Source organism: Diadema antillarum, unplaced genomic scaffold, assembly GCF_040938485.1.
Source record: "Diadema antillarum isolate AM-2024a unplaced genomic scaffold, OU_Dant_1.0 scf00000053, whole genome shotgun sequence".
NCBI lineage: Eukaryota > Metazoa > Echinodermata > Echinoidea > Diadematoida > Diadematidae > Diadema > Diadema antillarum.
The window spans coordinates 5425-24004 of record NW_027270942.1 but is presented as its reverse complement, the minus strand read 5'-3'; the positions used below and the strand labels follow the sequence as shown (position 1 = coordinate 24004).

The 18580-nt window shown below is 39.5% G+C and overlaps 1 protein-coding gene across 1 annotated transcript; it reads left to right on the top strand.

Moving 5' to 3' along the window:
* Positions 1-4097: 4097 nt before the first annotated feature.
* On the top strand, positions 4098-18053 carry LOC139715631 (sideroflexin-1-like). The gene is made up of 9 exons (XM_071627187.1): positions 4098-4227; positions 5780-6020; positions 6835-7005; positions 9923-10021; positions 11596-11671; positions 12423-12636; positions 14610-14709; positions 16579-16626; positions 17549-18053. The coding sequence occupies exons 2-9, from the start codon at positions 5809-5811 to the stop codon at positions 17643-17645; spliced, it is 1017 nt and encodes a 338-aa protein (XP_071483288.1). The 5' UTR covers positions 4098-4227; positions 5780-5808; the 3' UTR covers positions 17646-18053.
* The last annotated feature ends 527 nt before the right edge of the window (positions 18054-18580 follow it).

The window sequence follows — 18580 nt, the reverse complement described above, 5'->3', positions numbered from 1 at the left end:
AACTATAATTACAAGCACATTGAGAGAGTCGATGGCGTTTGGTTTAACAAGGTAGACTTTTTTAAAGGGAGATGTAGTATATCAACTCAGAACCTGTTTTCATTGTTGCTTTTGTGGGTTTTCTAGGCCTAAAAGACTAAAATAATCATTGATGCGGAGGATTTTTCGGCTCCAGTTTTCAGTTATGTCCGATATGAGAAAATCCCAGTCTTTTGACATTCCCTCAGTCAGACGTTACGTGTTTCCGCTCTTCTACAGTTCTCATTCTGTTGAAAGAATATCTAATTGATATATATCGGTATCCGTCACTTCACAAACTAATGAGATTCGACTCACTATACAAGCCAAGTACTCTAAAAATAGAACCTTAATACTTACTAACCTTCTCAACAGTATATTCAGAAGAGCTATAGAAAACACAGATTTAAAAAGGAAAAAAAAAACAGGTCTATGGTTTGATTTCATATCCCAGGCCCGTAGCCAGGATTTTTCAAGGGGGGTGCGGTCACTAAAAAAACGGACCTTCGGTACCAATACCAATGATCACACACACACACACACACACACACACACACACACACAATTACATATATATATATATATATATATATTCTTTGGACGACCGAACTACAAAAGTTGTATAAGAATTTGCGCGCGAAGCGCGCCGCAAATTGTGAATTTTGACTGTTTTAATGACGTTTTAAAGTCTCGAGGAAATTTGTATTTTTGTCTGTTGCATGCAATCGCGTTACGGTATTTCATCTAGGAAATAGTAAAAACTCATTTTGCCAGGAAGTTGCAAAGTCTAATTGTGTTCGAGACTCTGCGCGCGTAGCGCGCCGCAAAATTGAGAATAGTGATTTTCCTGGTGTTGTTTTAACTTTTATTTTTTCTATTGTATACCCGCGTTAGCAGGCCTGAAGCCAGGATTTTTAAAGTAAGGGGGGATTGCGTTAATTAACAAAACGGTCCTTTGATACTGTCCCGGGAGGGGTAGCGACAATTAAAAGGTGGACACCATGCTCATACATGGACTTTCAAAATGGCCCCTAAACGAGTAATGATCATATGATTTTTTCGGGCCTTAAAAACAAGTATTCCTTAAATGTTTCCTGCACCCTAAAGAAGTACTTCATCATGATTGAACAATATACCATTTTCCCAAATTTCGGCCTTTTTGATACCCTTTGATTATATACGCTCGTACATCACACTTTCCATCTAATCCGTGAGAAAAAACGACCCCTATTACGCGTTTTCTTTAGCGAGTATGGTCACGGTGTCCACCTTTCAGTTGGAGTTTTCCATCCCATTGGATGCTGTTTGGAAGATGAAACATTCACTTTACTATACAGTATATCAGCCGTTGGTATGCGAGTTTGTCAAAAACGAAAATAAATAAGAAAATTTTCAAAACAAAATGAATTGTAAATGTGAACCATTTATATTTTGCCTCCTTGTGGTAGGATATTTCCAGCATTTCCGAACTTTCAAATGATCATTTTAGATTTAATAATATTAAAGGTAGTAGATCCGATTCGCAAACATCTCCAATATCAGTCAAATGTCATATTAACCATCATGCTAAGAAGGTTTTCTTTGTGAAATTTGGAGGTCAGTGAAATTCAAAAATTAAACATCCGTTAGCCATTGGAAGAAGTTGAGTGCAAATTCAGACCTCAGGCTTAGTGCTCAGATGTTTTCCTATTTGATTTGATCTGTCTTACTGTGCACACTAAGATACATACTGGAATGGTTATTTCTTATTTATTAAATTATAGTAGCATATTTGGTTACTAGCTGTCTCTAGGCATTTTCGAATTTGGGCTGCAAAGAGATCCACTACCTTTAAGTTAGAAGAGAGATAAGTAAATAATGATAAAATAAACAAACCAAAAAGAATGAGTTTCTTTTGTAATACTATCTGACAAACTTTTTACTTTACCATTTTACTTCTTAGCTCAGCACTTTCCATTCTCTCTCATACCCTCTTACCCATTACATTTAAATGAAATACAACTAAAATGAGTTTGCGTGCCTGCATAATACTCTTTGGAAATTATAAGTGAGAATGTTCTTAGGTTTTGGCTCACTTTAAAATGAGAACCAATAGAACTGTCACAACATGAGAAAATGTATAAGTAATAATCAACAGTACATTTCCGAATTTGGCCTGCAAAGAAATCCGCTACCTGTAAGTTAGAAAAGAGATTAGTAAATAATGATAAAATAAACAACAAAAAAGAATGAGTTTCTACCGCCGTATCCAGAACAGAGCCTGAAACGGTGCAGGCTCAAGAAATCGTTTGTACTAATACGTCTGGAAGTACTGTGTGATACTGTTGACTCAGACTTCTACAAAGCTGTAAGTGAGAATTTAAACCCAATCCGGCTCATTACCTGTGTTTTTTATGAAAAATATGAATAAAGAATGTAAATTAAATAACGACGCGTCACAATGCAGTCTAACGCTCTCACAATGTTATCATACATAATATAGGGTTTTTCCCTGACTGTTTTTACTCCGGAGCTCTTGCAATATTCAGGCTTTTGTAATAATATCTGACAAACTTTTTACTTTACCATTTTACTTCATAGCTCAGCATTCTCTCTCATACCCTCTTACCCATTACATTTAAATGAAATACAACTAAATTGAGTTTGCGTGCCTGCACAATACTCTTTGGAAATTATAAGTGAGAATGTTCTTAGGTTTTGGCTCACTTCAAAATGAGAACCAATCGAACTGTCACAACATGAGAAAATGTATAACTAATAGAGAACTGGAGTAAGACAGGCCTTTCATTTTGTTTTGTCTATCCTGATCGTTCGTAAGAAATGCTAATTCATGACCACCTTTTCACAATTTGATTGGAGCATGCATTCATAATGGAAAATAGTTGACATAATAATCTATCCCCAGGCATTATCATGCCAACATGTACTTATATATACATGTACTATATCTTTGTGAGACGTAGATATAAAATGTCTCAGGTTTTCGATTATAGTAATTTCGAGGAAATTTCTTTAATTTTTATCATATATGTAAACTTGAGGCTATTAGATTTTCATCCACTTACCTCTGTTCCTGTGAAAAAATGCAAGTGTCAACCTCAATGTCATCCACGAATCGCACGTACTCGGGCGGCCAGTGGAAAAAAAAAACACCGGTCACACGCGCCAAGGGCCATGGCATGCAGTGCCAATATAATAATAGCTCGCACAAATTGATACATAACATTTGTGTTTGTGTGCATGGGGACGATCCGATGGTTCATACATAAACAAAAGGGTTTCGTACAATTAGTTTTAACATTGTTAAACGTACTCTTCCACATTTACGTAGCATATAATGTGTCTTTATATTTATTTGGATTGTTATCTTGAGAATTGCTAAAAACCGTTATTATGAAAAAGTGGACCTTTCAGAATTTGGGGGGGTGCGTACGCACCCGACGCACCCCCCCTGGCTACGGGCCTGTATCCTAGTGGTTCGCTGACCTATACATCCACAACACTTGAGGATGAACAGATAAACAGAAACACAATTTTCTTCCTCCAGTAATTCTTCTGTCCTTTTCCTTTCTCTCATTTCCTCCTCCTTTTCCTCCCTGTTTAGGCCTCCTCTACCCTTCCTCCTCCTCCCACTCCTCTTCCTTTCCCTCTCTCTCTTTCACCCTCTCCTTCCTTCATCTAAATAAAATGGACCCTTTGATTGCTCTAGCTTTCTCTTCTTCCATACGGCCCTGCTCCTATTAGTCCTAATCGACTGCCATTTTCACTGACACACATTTTCAACGAGGTCTCATTGGCAACAGAAAAGAAAAGAGAAAACAAAACATTTCCTGACTGCTATCCTGTCACCTGTCAGTGCTCACTGTTCTGTCGTTGCCCCCCCCCCCCCCCCCCCCCCACTTAAAAAAGAAAAAAAGAAAAGGAAGATAGAGGTATGTGAACCTTGCTTTGCGTTTACAGTATTTTGACAGCAAACCGGTCGAAGGTGGTGCGGTGTTGGCCATGGTCCACTAACGCCACTCTGTACCGGTACCTGTCTAATCGTAATAGTCTGTCACGGTTGAAATACAATACCCACACATACGTACAGTACATTGTACGTACCGGTGGCGCCGGTATATGGACACGAATGTGAACAACGTCATTCCAGTAACTGACGAGACGGACAGACGTCGTCATATTCACTCATAACTGCCGCCATCGACATCGGTAAGCAGGGAAGACTGACTGATGCCGGTAGAATCTAATCGAAAATGACGGTACCAGCTAAGTAATGCTAAGGGCAGGCGTTGTATGAGTCTCTGCGCACTAGCACAGTAGCAGCATTGCTGGGCCCTCTAAACGGGCAGGATAATCATGTCAGTCCCACACGTTGGAAATTGCGCGAGTAGACTGTCGGCCTAATCGTTAAAGACCTAACCATTAGGGATTAGCTCTAACAAGTTACTTTGAACACAGTTGAATGGCCTGGCCTGTACACTGACACCACATATTCTCTGCTATTCGTATCTGGATCAAGACTGAGTACTAGTAACTTTACGATTTAATATGAACTCTGGATAGACTGGAGTATCCACATATCACTCAGCACTTTTGTAATGTGTGATGTGCAATTCAGCTAATCACAACGCAGTTAACGGGGTGCACCGGGTGACGGTAGACTACGTAGACTAGTCTAATGTTAGACAGAAAAATCCGGCTGTCCGGAGGAGTTTTTTGTTTTTATCATTTTGTTGTTGTTTTTTTGACATTTATGGCTCTCGGGATTCTGAGAAGCCAGATGCAGTCTCCGCGGAACATATCCCTGACAATGAATATACAGACTGATCTTCCTCAAGTTCCTGTCAAGACTAATGTTATTTAGGCCCTAGAAAGCCCCTATATAGACTGGAGCTTAATCAAAAGTTTGGTCTGTATCTTGTCGGGATCGGGGATATGTTCCGCGGAGACTGTCTGGCTTCACAGAATCCCCTTGTACAATGTAGATAGATGTACAGAGAAGAGCTGTTAATGTCAGAAAATAATAAGGCTGAAAAACCGGACAGACAGATTTTTCTGTCTAGACTGGAGCATACGTGTACCCTTGCCAGAACTTTACTGGAATGATGTGCAAACACCTCTTAGGCAATCATGCACTGTAAGGGCCTTAGACAGAAAGATCAATCCGTCTGGACGAGTCTTTTATTTTTTTGATGTTATCGCTCTGATCCTCTGGAGGAGGATAGGAGGGGATCCGTGAAGCCAGACGCAGTCTCCGCGGAACATATCCCTGGTGACCAGATACAGACTGATCTTTCGGTCAATAAGTCCTTTGCTTTAAGCCTAGGGCCTATGACTTTTAGATCTGTTTTATCGCTCCACAGTGCATTCCCTTTTGTTGTTGTTGTTGTTGTTCTATGCTGAAATGCTGTTTAGAACAGAATATCAGGATGGTATCTTTACCTTGGGCTGATCACATTAAATGTAGTATAGTTTTGCCAGTCTTGGTGCCAAGTTGGACTGGGTATGATTCTCCAGCTTTACCACAAATGGACTAGTTGCTGTCAATGTAGCCGTGTTGATCTACAGAATGTTGATAGTCTAATGAGTTTATGACATTCAGGAAGTGGGTGGAGTTTGAGATCCTTTATCGTTCCAGAAGCGGAGAACTTAATTTTGTAGTCAGTACCATTATTACATATTGAAACTCTAAGCAAGCATAACTTTGCCGTTTATTCATGGCTTCAGTATGTATTTTTTCTTCTAAATGCTGTTCAAGCAGGAATTGTATCTAGGGTCTAGACACCTAGTATGGCTGACCCAGGGCAGTTTATGGATGGAGCAGCAGCAGCAGATGAGGTAACCAAGGTTACCAAACCAAGGTTGAACCTTGACCTTCCAAAATGGGACCAGAGTACCTATATGGGTAGAGCCAGCCACTTCTTTACTGTCACAAATCCACTCAACCTCCTGCTTACCAACTCACAACTTGAAGAAGCCAAGAAGCTGGTCAATCTGTACAAGTAAGTCACTGAAATATGTGGGTGTACTTGACGACGATGTAAGTAAGTAAATAGATGTCATCATGGCACTATTGTTTATAGTTATAGTACTTAGAAGTTATCAATGGCAATGACACAGAAATACAAATATGATAATGCACCAACAGCCTATTTTATAAGAAAATTTGTTTTGTTACAACTGTACATTGGATCCTATCTACTGAGTTTGCTTTGGCTCATATTCATTTCTCCCCTTCACATTTTTTGTTAGCTACAATTGTAGCACTGTAATGTGGAGTTTTCATAGCAACCTAATTGTTTAATGAATGGTTCATACCATACTTGAAGGATAATATATGGGAGTCATTCTGTGGGTCATATTTCTCATTTTCCAAAAGTGTGATGTGACTTTATGAGTGTAATCTGAAGTCATGTATGTTCGTAAATGCAGTCAAGGACATTTAATGACTGCAAATGAAAGTGAGGATGCAGAAGAGTAAAAATTTGTAAATGTTGTCTCTTTCCACTGAAAAGTTCCATTTGATTTTATGGTGACAATTTATAAACTCTTTCCAGTTAAAAGTTCCATTGATTTTATGGTGACAATTTATTTTAAAAAAGGGCTATGTTTATGATTTTGCCAAGACCAGGCCGCTGTGTCATAATCTTGCACATGTGTATGCATTGTAAAAGAGGATCTAAGCAGGGCATCTACATTGTCCTTTCACATTGACTTTACAAGAAATCAAAAATCCTTGACCACATCAGTATCTCTTTTTATTTGTTAGTGTTGTTGTTTTACACGACATAACCATGTCCATTCTGCATCACCCAGGGCTGGACAAGAGCCTCCAGGAGTGACCGATGAGGAAGTGTGGGAGGCCAAGTACCAGTACGACTCGGCGTTCCACCCGGACACAGGAGAGAAGATGCTTCTGATTGGCCGGATGTCTGCCCAAGTTCCCATGAACATGACGATCACTGGTTGCATGATGACGTTCTACAAGTAAGAATCCACCTGCACTTTGTATGCTCTGAATTGCCATCTTTGTTGTGTGGCTCTGTTTACTTGTGTACATACAAAGTAGATTATGTGCACAATTTAAGGGCCTGTACAGTACTGGTTGAGGTGAAGATCCAGGTTTAACATTTTTGTGTGGTGAGATAATGAGAAACCTCTTATAAAATCTGAAAGAGCATTTTATTTCAAGGAGGATTCAACATTCATTTTGTGAAAATTGGCCTTGAAATGGCTGAGATATCCAAAAAAGCAATCCTAATGAAATTGGCAGGCCACAGCTTTTGTTAGGATCTCTTTGTTTTGCCTTGTTTTTAGATATATCTCAGATCATTTCAAAACCGATTTTCATCAAATCAATTTTTAATTCCCATTAGAATTGTATACTCTTTAACATTTCATAGAGTGGTTTCTAAACAAGCTGAATCCTCATCTCTACCAGCACTGTACAGTTCCTTTAACCCGTTGAGGACGGTTTGATTTTGCTACAACACACATTTCCCATAGACCCTTGCCCGAGTATACTCGGGACTCGTCCTCAACTGGTTAAGCAAATCTGCTCTTGTGCTTTTACTGATGAATATACATGTACCCAATAATCTTTTTCAGTTCTCTTGTACTATGAAATCCCTACTAGATTTCTAAATGCCAAAGACAAATGTTCCGTTATTTGGGCCGGGAATATTTCAGGCTACTGGTGCTGAAATATTGACAAATTGAGTGGGCAGCATGAAGAGATGTCAGATGAGTTCATGAATCTCTTCTAGACTTACTTCTTGCAAAAACCTTAAAGGAGACCTCCAGATGATTTTCATATTTTTACAATTGAACCACTATAAATTAGTTATACTGAGGACAGAGTTTCAGTATTTATGATAATTGGGATGAAAAATAAGAATATTTTCGAAATTTATAACAAATTGTCATGAACAAGGATGATGACATGGCAGGTTCCATTAGATTGCATGACTTGGGGCTCTTGGAAGCAGAACAAAAGAAGAAGGCATGCATAGATTATAAACAGGTGAACTCGGAAGCAAGCAGTATTGTAATGGAATTGCACTGCTACATTTCTGGAATATATGTGAACCTCCTATGTCATCATCCTTGTTCAGTGTAATTCGTTTAAGGTTTTTCAAAGTATTGTTTCTCTGCTCAAGAACCACGATGTGAAATTATGAAAATCGCCTGGAATGTCCATTTAATCTAGTTGTTTGTGTCTTCTTTAAGAGTGAAAAAAAAAAATATTATATAAATGTATTGACATACATTGCAGGACATTCTTCTTCTTCTTCTTGACATGATAAAGGTGTACAGTAACAAGTTACCACTGAACAGTTCATTACAGTTGGGGTTTTTAGCTCACCCGAGCCAAGGGCTCAAGTGAGCTATTGCGATCGCTCTTCGTCCGGCGTCCGGCGTGCGTCGTCCGTCGTCCGTCGTCCGTCGTGCGTAAACTTTTTACATTTTCATCGTCTTCTTGAGAACCCCATGACCGATTTTCACCAAACTTGGCAGGTAGCATCCCTAGGGGGATAGGATCTCAATTTGTTCAAATGGGCACCATGGCCCACCTGGGGGGCCCCAGGGGGGCCCAAACACCCTAAAATTAAGGAATCTTTAAAAATCTTCTTCTCTAGAACCAGAAGTGATAGGGCTTAAATGATACTATGAGTAAGTACATTGAAGACTGTAGTTTCAAGTTTGTTCATGGGGGAATCAGGGGTGCCCCCCTTGGGACCCAGGGGAGGGGGGTGGGGAGGGGTTCTAATGGGGCCTAAATTGTACATTTTCATCTTCACTTTGAGATCGCCATGTCTGATTTTCACCAAACTTGGTAGTTAGCATCCCTAGGGGGACAGGATCTCAATTTGTTCAAATGGGCACCATGGCCTACCTGGGGGGTCCCCAGGGGGCCCAAACCCCCTAAAATTAAGGAACCTTTAAAAATCTTCTCTAGAACCAGAAGTGATAGGGCTTGGATGATACTATGAGTTAGTACATTGATGACACACATAGTTTCAAGTTTGTTCATGGCGGAATCAGGGGTGCCCCCCCCCCCCCCCCCCCCCCTTGGGGATCCAGGAGAGGGATGGGAAGAAGTCCTACAGTTGTAATGGAGCCTGAATTGTACATGTTCATCTTCTTCTTGAAAACCTCATGATGAATTTTGACCAAACTTAGCAGGTAGCATCCCTAGGGGGATAGAATCTCAATTCCTTCAAATGGGCACCATGTCCCTCTTGGGGGGCCCCTAGGGGGCCCACCCCTCCCCCCACATTAAGGAATATTTAAAATCTTCTGCTCTAGAACCAGAAATGATAAAGCAAAGTTAATATCATGAGTTTGTACATTGATGACTTTAGTTCCAAGTTTGTTAATTGCAGATCCAGGGCTGCCCCCCCCCCCCCCCCCCCCCGAGTTGAGGGGGGGGGGGATCCATATGCAGACCTAAAATGTCCAATGTTCTCAGGTAAAAGTGTGCAAGAATGCATGGAAGGTGAAATTGCGATACTCGGGTGAGCGCGTGGCCCGCGGGTCTCTTGTTTTCTGTTTAAAGAAAATTTTATTAGCGGAAAAATGAGCAAAGGAAATGGGATTCTGACAGAAGAGAGAAGTGTTCTTGCAGAGCAGTTTCCGAGCAAACTAAGATTCATATCAATGATTTTGCATTGCTGTAAATCATCGATTTAAAATGGAAAGAATTATTATGGAACTGATTAGTGTTGCTTTATCAAATTTTTTTCTTTCCCTATGTCATGTCAAGATGATTTGCTTTGTGTTATTTTAAACCATTGATTTAAAAAGGAAACACATATATTGAACATTGTTTGTATAGAACTGACTAGTGTTGTGTATATTTAGTTTGTTCCTTCCATGTGTCATTCTTTTTTGTGGTCATTAGGACAACACCAGCAGTGTTATTCTGGCAGTGGATAAACCAGTCCTTCAATGCAGCCGTCAACTACACAAATCGCAGTGGAGACAAACCAATCCCTGTCTCGTGAGTGGAAAGCATGCTATCTAAGTTTCTCAATGTCATGGCAACAGCATGAATGTTTGCGTAGATTATAGGGAAAAAAGAATCACCCATCACCTCTTCACCCTTATAATGTTGTAGACAGTAAAGCAGCCAAGAAAACTGGTACGTAGAGTGAGTTGGGTGATGTAAACAATCTTGTCTGTTGCTGAAACATGTTGTTGTTTTTTTTTTATTGAAACCAGCTTTTGTTGTTGTTAGTTTTTTGTGGGTTTTTTTTTCAATTCAACCAGACCCATTTGTTTATGAAATATGCAACTATATTGTTTCGAGTTTACCTCTTGGGCATGTACTAACCCTTCTATTAAAATGACAATAATCAGTCCATTTGATATGTTTGTTTGCTTTTTCTCAAACAGCTTCATTAAATTGGAAGAATACAGGTTGTGGGGTATATCACAGACTGTTATATTTGTTATACCTCAGGAGAACCTCAGACAAGCCTTGAGCATTTCAAGAGTCCTACGAAATGCAAGCACTGTGCACATTTGAGTGCACTGCAAAACCCATGGGCATGCTACCGCCTACCAGCATCTGTGCATACGATGAAAAGGGTTATGGTTGGGGGGCGGGAGGATTAGGGCTCTGGGACAACAGGGGATGTTATTGAAATGTGATATAACTAAAACATATCAAATATTTGAACAGTTGTGCATTGTGGGTTGGGAGCAAAGAAGCACAAAATAGTGGATGTTGTTAGTGACTTTGATCTGATCAAAGTAGACTGTAGACTCTGTCAATGTTTGCAGTGCAGCTACTGATGGATGTGACTGCCAACATGATTTTCTCTATCTGTGGCATGCAAAAGTGAAACTAATGCTGACTGTTCAAAACAACTTTGGGATGGCTTTTCTCAGTTATTGGTCAGCATTGTTTGGAAAAGTTCCTGTCAGGTTATCATTTTACATTTCCATGGGCAGTATGAGTGGTGAATGGAGAAGAGATGTTAAATGGAAAAAATGGGTGTACAAGAATGAAAGAGATGTCTGGTTTTGTTTAATTTTATGCTTTCCAACTTAAATTTAGATAAAAGAAGGATCATTCCTTTGCTAAGATATTCAAGAATTAGAAATTAACACTGTTGAAGCAAAATGCTTATAAGAGATGTGTATGCTTGTCAAGGAATTAAACCCTGGAGTAGTATGTGGGCTTTCGTTGCAGTTCAGAATTCTTTCTCCAGTTGTCACTGCTTAATGCTGAGACTCAAGCCGGGGCCTGTTTATACTAAAGGCTTTGCTATAGGTTATAGAATTTGCCAATGTAGTAGTCAGTCACTTCTGATTTCGTAAGATTTGGATTTGGATTTTCATGATATGGTAGAAATATTGTAATGAATGCAGCAATCATATAAATGCAATAGGTTCCATGTTACAATGACAACAAGAGTAGCAAATTGAATAATAATATGGCATTTGTTAAAGACATGTTTACTCATATTGATTGACCGAAAAATGGTCTCTGCATTTTAAAGAACGTAAGTTAAGTGTATCACTATAGACAATGAAATTTAACAGTTTTGTATTTTCATTCTCATGTAGCCAGCTTGGAAAGTCTTATGTGCTTGCCACGACAGGAGCCGTAGTGACAGCAGTAGGGCTGAACAGTATTGTCAAGGTGAGATGTGACGATCTTTGGCCTATATTCACTTCATGAAACTCGGTCTGTATGAATTTTGGTGCTACACTGCACTTAATTTGTAGCCATTTTTGTATGTATTACGTATGTAAGCACAAAAAATTTCTTATTCCAATATTTTTGTGTTCTAACCCATAGGACAAAACTTGTCTATGACCTTTGGCTATAGATACAGAAGAAGATATGGAAAGATTCCTTAATGGGGGGGGGGGGGGGGTAGCTTTATGATCCCTTGGGCAGGGAGAAGATGAGGCTTGAAATTTGCAATATTTTTGGACCTCATGAGCTCTGGCTCATGACAATTATCTAATCTTGTTTTTGAACATCTCTGTGTTATCTACACCTAAGGATATTTGTTCTTTGCATGTTTACAGACTAATTATGAGATTTGATAGGAACTGGTGAACAGTTCTTTCATATCATATTGGCTGCTTGCGCATGAACTCACAAACATCAAGTGTCCATGTCAATTCTGTAAATATCATCACTTTGATAGCCAAGATAAAAAGTCTCAGAGCTCTGACACAAGCACAAAATAATTTGTTTTGTTATGTTGTTTTTTTTTCCCACATTAAGAATATAATGATGCCAAGAGCGGAATTCTGCTTCCCCAGTCATAGTTTCCTTCATGTAGGTCCCTTAAAAGGAGGGTATAAAAACATTGCCTGAGGTTTACAGGTGCCTCAATGATATCCCTTTTCCATGTCCCTTTTGACCTTTTGTGGGCCAGTCTGCCCCGCCTCTGGTGGGACGGTTTGTACCCTTTGCGGCGGTGGCTGCTGCAAACTGCATCAACATACCCATGATGAGGAGTGAGGAGCTCGTCAATGGTATCCCCGTCTTTGACGAGAACGGCAACCGCATCGGCAACTCCAAGAACGCAGCCAAGAGTGCCATCCCCCAGGTGGTCATTTCGAGAATTTTCATGGCGATGCCGGGAATGGGTGAGTGCCCTCAACACTCAATTGACTTTTTTTTATCTCTCTCTCTCTCTCTCTTTTTTTAAGGTAATAATGTTTCATCAATGTACAGAATTGTGAGATCTCATCTATCTTTCTTTGTTGCAAAGGTGACACATGCTGACTCTCCTGTATATTTCTATCAATATATATAGAGTTTTATAACTCCCCACCGCTCAAAAAAAAAAAAAAATGTGTAACTAAAATAAATGACCAAATAACCAAACAAACAAACAAACAAGTGAGCAAACATTGTGAGAAAAGAGATGACAGTGAAAAGCTGTAATGGTGAATGAAATGAATGAAATGAAATGAATGAAATGAAATGAATGAAATGAAGTGGATAGCTAGGAGTTTGGAATAAGACATTCCATGTTCCTGCTCTGGTCGTTTGTTGCTATGGTTTTCTCTTTTTTTCTTGGGGGGGGGGGTTATCTTTGGATGCACAGAGTCAGTGTTTTTTTAGGTTGACAAATTCTATGGCTGATGTCGCTATTGTTCTATGCATTGCAGGCTGTGTGTACTATCATGTCAATGTTTATGTGGGTTTTCTAAGAACAGTGTGCTACGTGAACTCCTTAATTTCTCACTAGTAGAGGGAGAGTAGGTAACCTATGAACTGTGTGGTAAATTCCCACAAATTCCCAATGCTACATAAATTCTCCGTCCTTGATAAGTTATTCCATTTCTCAGTAGCCAAAAGGCAGTTCTGTGTATAATGCATCTAAATTCTGTGTCATTGGATAATTAAGAAAATGTCACAGTTCTCAGCACATCTTTTAACATGACAGTAAACTGCTCTTTCATTTTGTCTCCAAGATTGCCGGGGGGGGGGGGGGGGGGGGGGGGGGGGGGGGAGGGGGTTATCCACGAACAGTGCATTTTATTGAAGTAATCAGGTTGTATGTTAAGCTGCTTCCCTTTTTCTTCTTTTTTTTTATCTAGAGGAATATAGGTACAACTACTATACGGAACTTAAGGCACTGCCATTCACAATATATAAACACAAATAAGCCTGAGAACTGGACAGATGTTCACTGATAAGTGATAAGAACTACTGGGTTAGGAGTCTAAAATTTGCTCTTGTAGTGTTTGGACTGACTAAGATTACCCATAAAGCAGACCTTCCAAGTCTCCCTGATTGTGCAGGAGGCTTTCTGGAAAAAATGAACAATTTTATTGAGTCCCCACAAAAGGATGTGAAAACCTTCCTTATTACCTCTGCCAAGGAAAGTGAGTATATTTTCATCGGCATTTGTACATTGTATGTTTGCTATTTTGTTTGTTTGTCTGTCTGTGTGCAAAATAACTCAAAAAGTTGTGAACAGATTTGAATGAAACTTGCAGGAAAAGTTGATAGTGACACGAGGAACAAATGATTTGATTTTGGTAGTGATCCAGGAATTTTTATGGATTTTTGAAGGATTTTTTAATCTTTTGGCAGATAGGGTTAATGAACTTTGGAGTTCAAGCTGCTCATATAATTTTGAAGTTTGCATACGCGCACTAAAGCTCAGTCTCTGCGTGGGCGAGGCGGCGCGCTGCTGGAAGCTGATGACGTGAAACAAAAGACTTTTATGTTTGGAAATTAGGCCATTTTTCGGCATGCATTACGATAAGTGGAAATCACTAATCTCATGGAAGAACAAGATTAAATGGTAATAATTAGCTGCTTGGTGGAGGTCTGCACTCTCAAGAGTACTTTTCTAGTTTAGACATTGTTATGATGTAGTGAGACACATGTAGCAAGCATTTATCTCCCTGAGAGCTTAATATTGTAGTCATCTTGATTTTGATATGTTGATGTTCAGCAGCCTTGGTAGAGTGCCCCTGGTTAACATTCTTGAAAATTCCATGAAAGAATGAGGGAGAAGAAATAAAATTTGCCATTTTTTTTCTAACATTGGTAAATGTAGATGATCATGAGGTGACCAGCCGTATTAATATTCTCCTTGCAGTTATACCAGCCATAATCATGAATCGCCTTGACAAGGGAACTCTCCTTAAGCGCTACCCCTTCCTCAATGCACCCATCCAAGTGTCGCTGGTCGGACTCTTGTAAGTATTAAACCTATTCCTCCTGCAATTCTCCAAGAGCCTTCAATGCCCCCAAACAAGATTATTTTTGCAGAGCGACAAAGAACAGACAGGGTGGTAAGCCACCTGTGAGAAAGCAGTCAAGCGGTACATGTACCCCCTTTCCACGGTTAACTACATGTGCCATCGAACAATGGAAATATCGATCGGGCGCAAAGTATGAATAGAGCGTGTGCTGATGGACTCACAAAGTCTTTTATTGTACACAAAAGATGCAATTGAATATGGATAGCGAATGAAATATCTACTGAGCTCGACCTTGATTGCTTTGTACATCTCTATACAAGTTTTACAGAGAACAGTCGCACACTACATTGGAGAAAAGGCAGTTACGTTCTACTGTGATACCTGCAGTTTTTGTACAGAAAGAAAGCAGACGTTCATAGAAGAGATTCTAATCTTTCTATTAAAGCCGTTTTTCTGGACAGCATAACACAAATTAACATGAATTTAGGCCACGAAAGCAAGCACTCCTGTCTACATTTTGGGAACTTGGTGTACCAGGAACGTAAACGTAAGGAACGAGTTCACATTGGGAAAATTTGAAGAGAACATTATTGCATCAAAGAATGAGAGAGACAGAGAACTAGACAGAGAGAGATGTGGGCAATGTCTTGATGCTTATGACGATAATTCTGATATCAATGACAAGCTACCATGCTCTCTAAATGTTTACCATGAGTATTAAGCATGACAGCTACTATGTTTCCATAGTTTAAGAGATCATACCGTACAATGGGTGGGTAAAATATGACTTTATAGAAGGCTTATTGAAGGTGCCTTTGACAGCAGCCACCACTGCTATAAAACATTATTGACTGGCAAATAGATAAGGCATGGCATGCTTCAAACAATGTCAACATATCAAGAGGATTGGAGCCAGCCGTGAGGTAATGTTTGTTTTTTTATAAAGGACCTCATGCTGCTGTCACACATTGACAGTTGTTTGTGAAGAGCAATAGAGTAATAGAGATCCAAAACTGACAACAAAGCTGTATTGTGTCTCTAATTCATCGGTTATTCAGTTATTCAGTTCGTCATTTTGACCAATGAAATTGTTCGATTTGGCCAATCAGCTGCCAGTCCAAAATGTGCCTGCCTGAGCTTTGTCATAGGACACTGCTGATTAGCTAAGTGACTTTTGCTGCCAAGCTGTGGTAGCATAATGAAGATTTTAACTGATCTCAAAAAGTTCTCTCTCTAGATCTTGAATTCAGCTGGTGGCTTGACTTGTTGTACATAATGACCTTATATCTTGCTCCTCATGCAATCACTATAGCAAAAGGGTCTTTGACAAAGGCTAGCTCTGAGCTTGACTTGCATGCATCCATGCCATAAAGACATGAAAATGTCAGGTAGTCTTGCTGTTTAGTGTAAACATGAAATTTTTACAGAGTGCTCTTTTGAACAGGTGCAGCAGTAGAAGCACGGAAATAGTTTAGGGAGGTACAAATGTATTGTGACATTTACATGTCAATGCTCTTCAAAACAAACTTATGAATGATTGAAATTCACTGATATTGAGCCCAGTTGAGAAAATCACTTGTGCCAAATGGCCCACTTGTACGTACAATAGATGAAAATGGATTTGGTCTAGAGGTAATGACCATTGTATGCTGTTTCAGAACATCTCCTCAAGATAGTCTAGTGGATGGACCAGACATTTCTTACCTACGATTAAGGTACCCAGTGTTCATGTACTTGTGGTTTTTCAAAAGTCATTTTCCAATTATACGACAAGCTGGCTTTTTGTAACAGAGTATGAAGTTTAAAGAATGAAAATTTAAACATGCTATTATCTACAGACATTCCTTTCCTTCCTATTGACAGGCTGGCCTTTGCAACACCAATGTGCTGTGCATTGTTTCCACAGAAGAGGTCAGTATTCAAAATGTTTGTATGATGGCTTTCACTTCAAACAAATGTATGTTGGTAATGTCCAGAGTGAAATCGATTCTTTGAACATTGTGTATTATCAATGCTAGTACTAAGCAAATGGCATCATTTTTTTTTTTTATGTGATCAATCATCTTTTAAAGATGAGTGCAAAGATATACAAAAGAAAATTTGTAACTCAGTCGATATGAAATAATGTTGATATGTAGGTCTTGTTGGCCAATTTTAAGACTATAGTTCTGCTCTATATTACCTGGATTTGCTTATATGCTTATTTGCTTTTAACTCTTTATGTGCCATGGTGGAAACCCCCTGTGTGCCATGTTATTCTGAGACACGAAGATAGTCATGCTTAGAGAAAGAATTTTGTTTTTCCAATCTGTATAACTTCTACAAATTTCTGTTGAGCTGGACATAATAGTGAGCAAAGTTAAAGAGGAATGCCAAACATTATTGCTTTCATATACAATGTATAACAATTCTATTTTCAATTTTTCTTTTGAATTACCAGTTGCTACATTACTGTAAAAGAATTACTTTTGCACATAAAATAGTGACAGAAACTTAGAGTGTGCATGCAAAATCTAGTTGGGAACACCGCTTGATAGTCATTCACCACATAGAATGCAAGCCGGTATGTTAGAGGAACAAAAGCGCGAGAAACGCTTGATTGTACCGCGGGATTAGCGATTTATTGATCGGTTTTGGCGGCTTTGTTTGTTGAGCAGAATATGCGAAGTTGGCACGCCGTCGACTGAGTCGGACGTGCGAACATGGCACATAAAGAGTTAACCATCAAATATCGTTCTTGAATTGGAATTGAAGTTGTTTTGAGAACCAGCGGAAGGAAGGTGACAGATTTTGTAATGTGTTGTGAATGTTCTCATCTTGCTACCATTTCTAGCTCCCTTGCTGTGAGCAGTTTGGAGACGAACCTACAAGAGGAGATCGCCAAGCGAGGTGGAGGAATTGAGTATGTCTACTTCAACAAGGGTCTATGATGTCTCCTCGCAGACAACCTCACCTCCCATGTCTATCTCTATCTCTCTCTCTCTATCTTAACCCCTTAAGGGCTAGCCCCACCTGTACTGGGGACTGGTGTCTATGGAAAGTGTGTGTAATAGCCAAATTTGATGGTGTGCAATGGGTTAGTTTGGAGGGGAGTGTGTACTGGGACTGTACTGGGACCCCTTTTTTAAAGGCTACCTCTGCATGCTTCCAGGGCGACAGAGATCGTAACCCTTCTTCGCCCACACAGAATGGGCAAGGCTAACATTGTGTCCTCACTGGTTGGTATTCATGGTGAAGAGATCAGATGCAATGTTCCAATTATATTGCATGTGGGAACATCCAGGAGGGCCCTATAGTGCTGTGTCTATTTTGTTAAATTTCAGCAGAAGAGGCGTGTATCTGATGGGAACAGATTTTAATGAGCTTATTGTTGCGCCTATGAACTCGCCATGTGTCTGCCAGATCCATAGCTGATTTCCTCAAAGATATCTTGAATGGTAAAACATTGCAAAGATGTTTGAAGGTCTTGTATACATTACTGTGTTTGTGTATGTGTGCTGAGGGGGAGTGTTCGTGTTTCCATAAAGTCACCATTTGTTGATATGGTCTGGAACTGAAATGTGCTTTCTAAGTAGAAGCTACCAAAGCCCCTTTGAGCTGTCAAAACTGTTGAAAAAAATCAGATAGCATATGATCATGGAGACATTTTCATCATTGGTCGTCACATTTATATTACTTGCACACTGCTCTCAACAGAGTGACATCTCTCTTTTGAATAAAGTGTGGAATTATAGGTAAGAATATTCTGTAAGATCCCTGCTGTAGTGTGGTATGTCACAAAGACACTATTTTTATCCTTGTGCCAAGCCTGAATAGTGAGTCCTAGGAAGTTATTGATTCTTGCCTCAAATTAAAAATTGTGAAG

Excerpts from the sequence above, each read along its gene's own strand:
- LOC139715631 (XM_071627187.1), top strand. The coding sequence starts at position 5,809 with ATGGCTGACCCAGGGCAGTTTATGGATGGAGCAGCAGCAGCAGATGAG. Across the intron at positions 6,021-6,834 it reads AAGCTGGTCAATCTGTACAA|GGCTGGACAAGAGCCTCCAG; the intron begins GTAAGTCACTGA and ends TGCATCACCCAG. Across the intron at positions 14,710-16,578 it reads GTGTCGCTGGTCGGACTCTT|GCTGGCCTTTGCAACACCAA; the intron begins GTAAGTATTAAA and ends TCCTATTGACAG.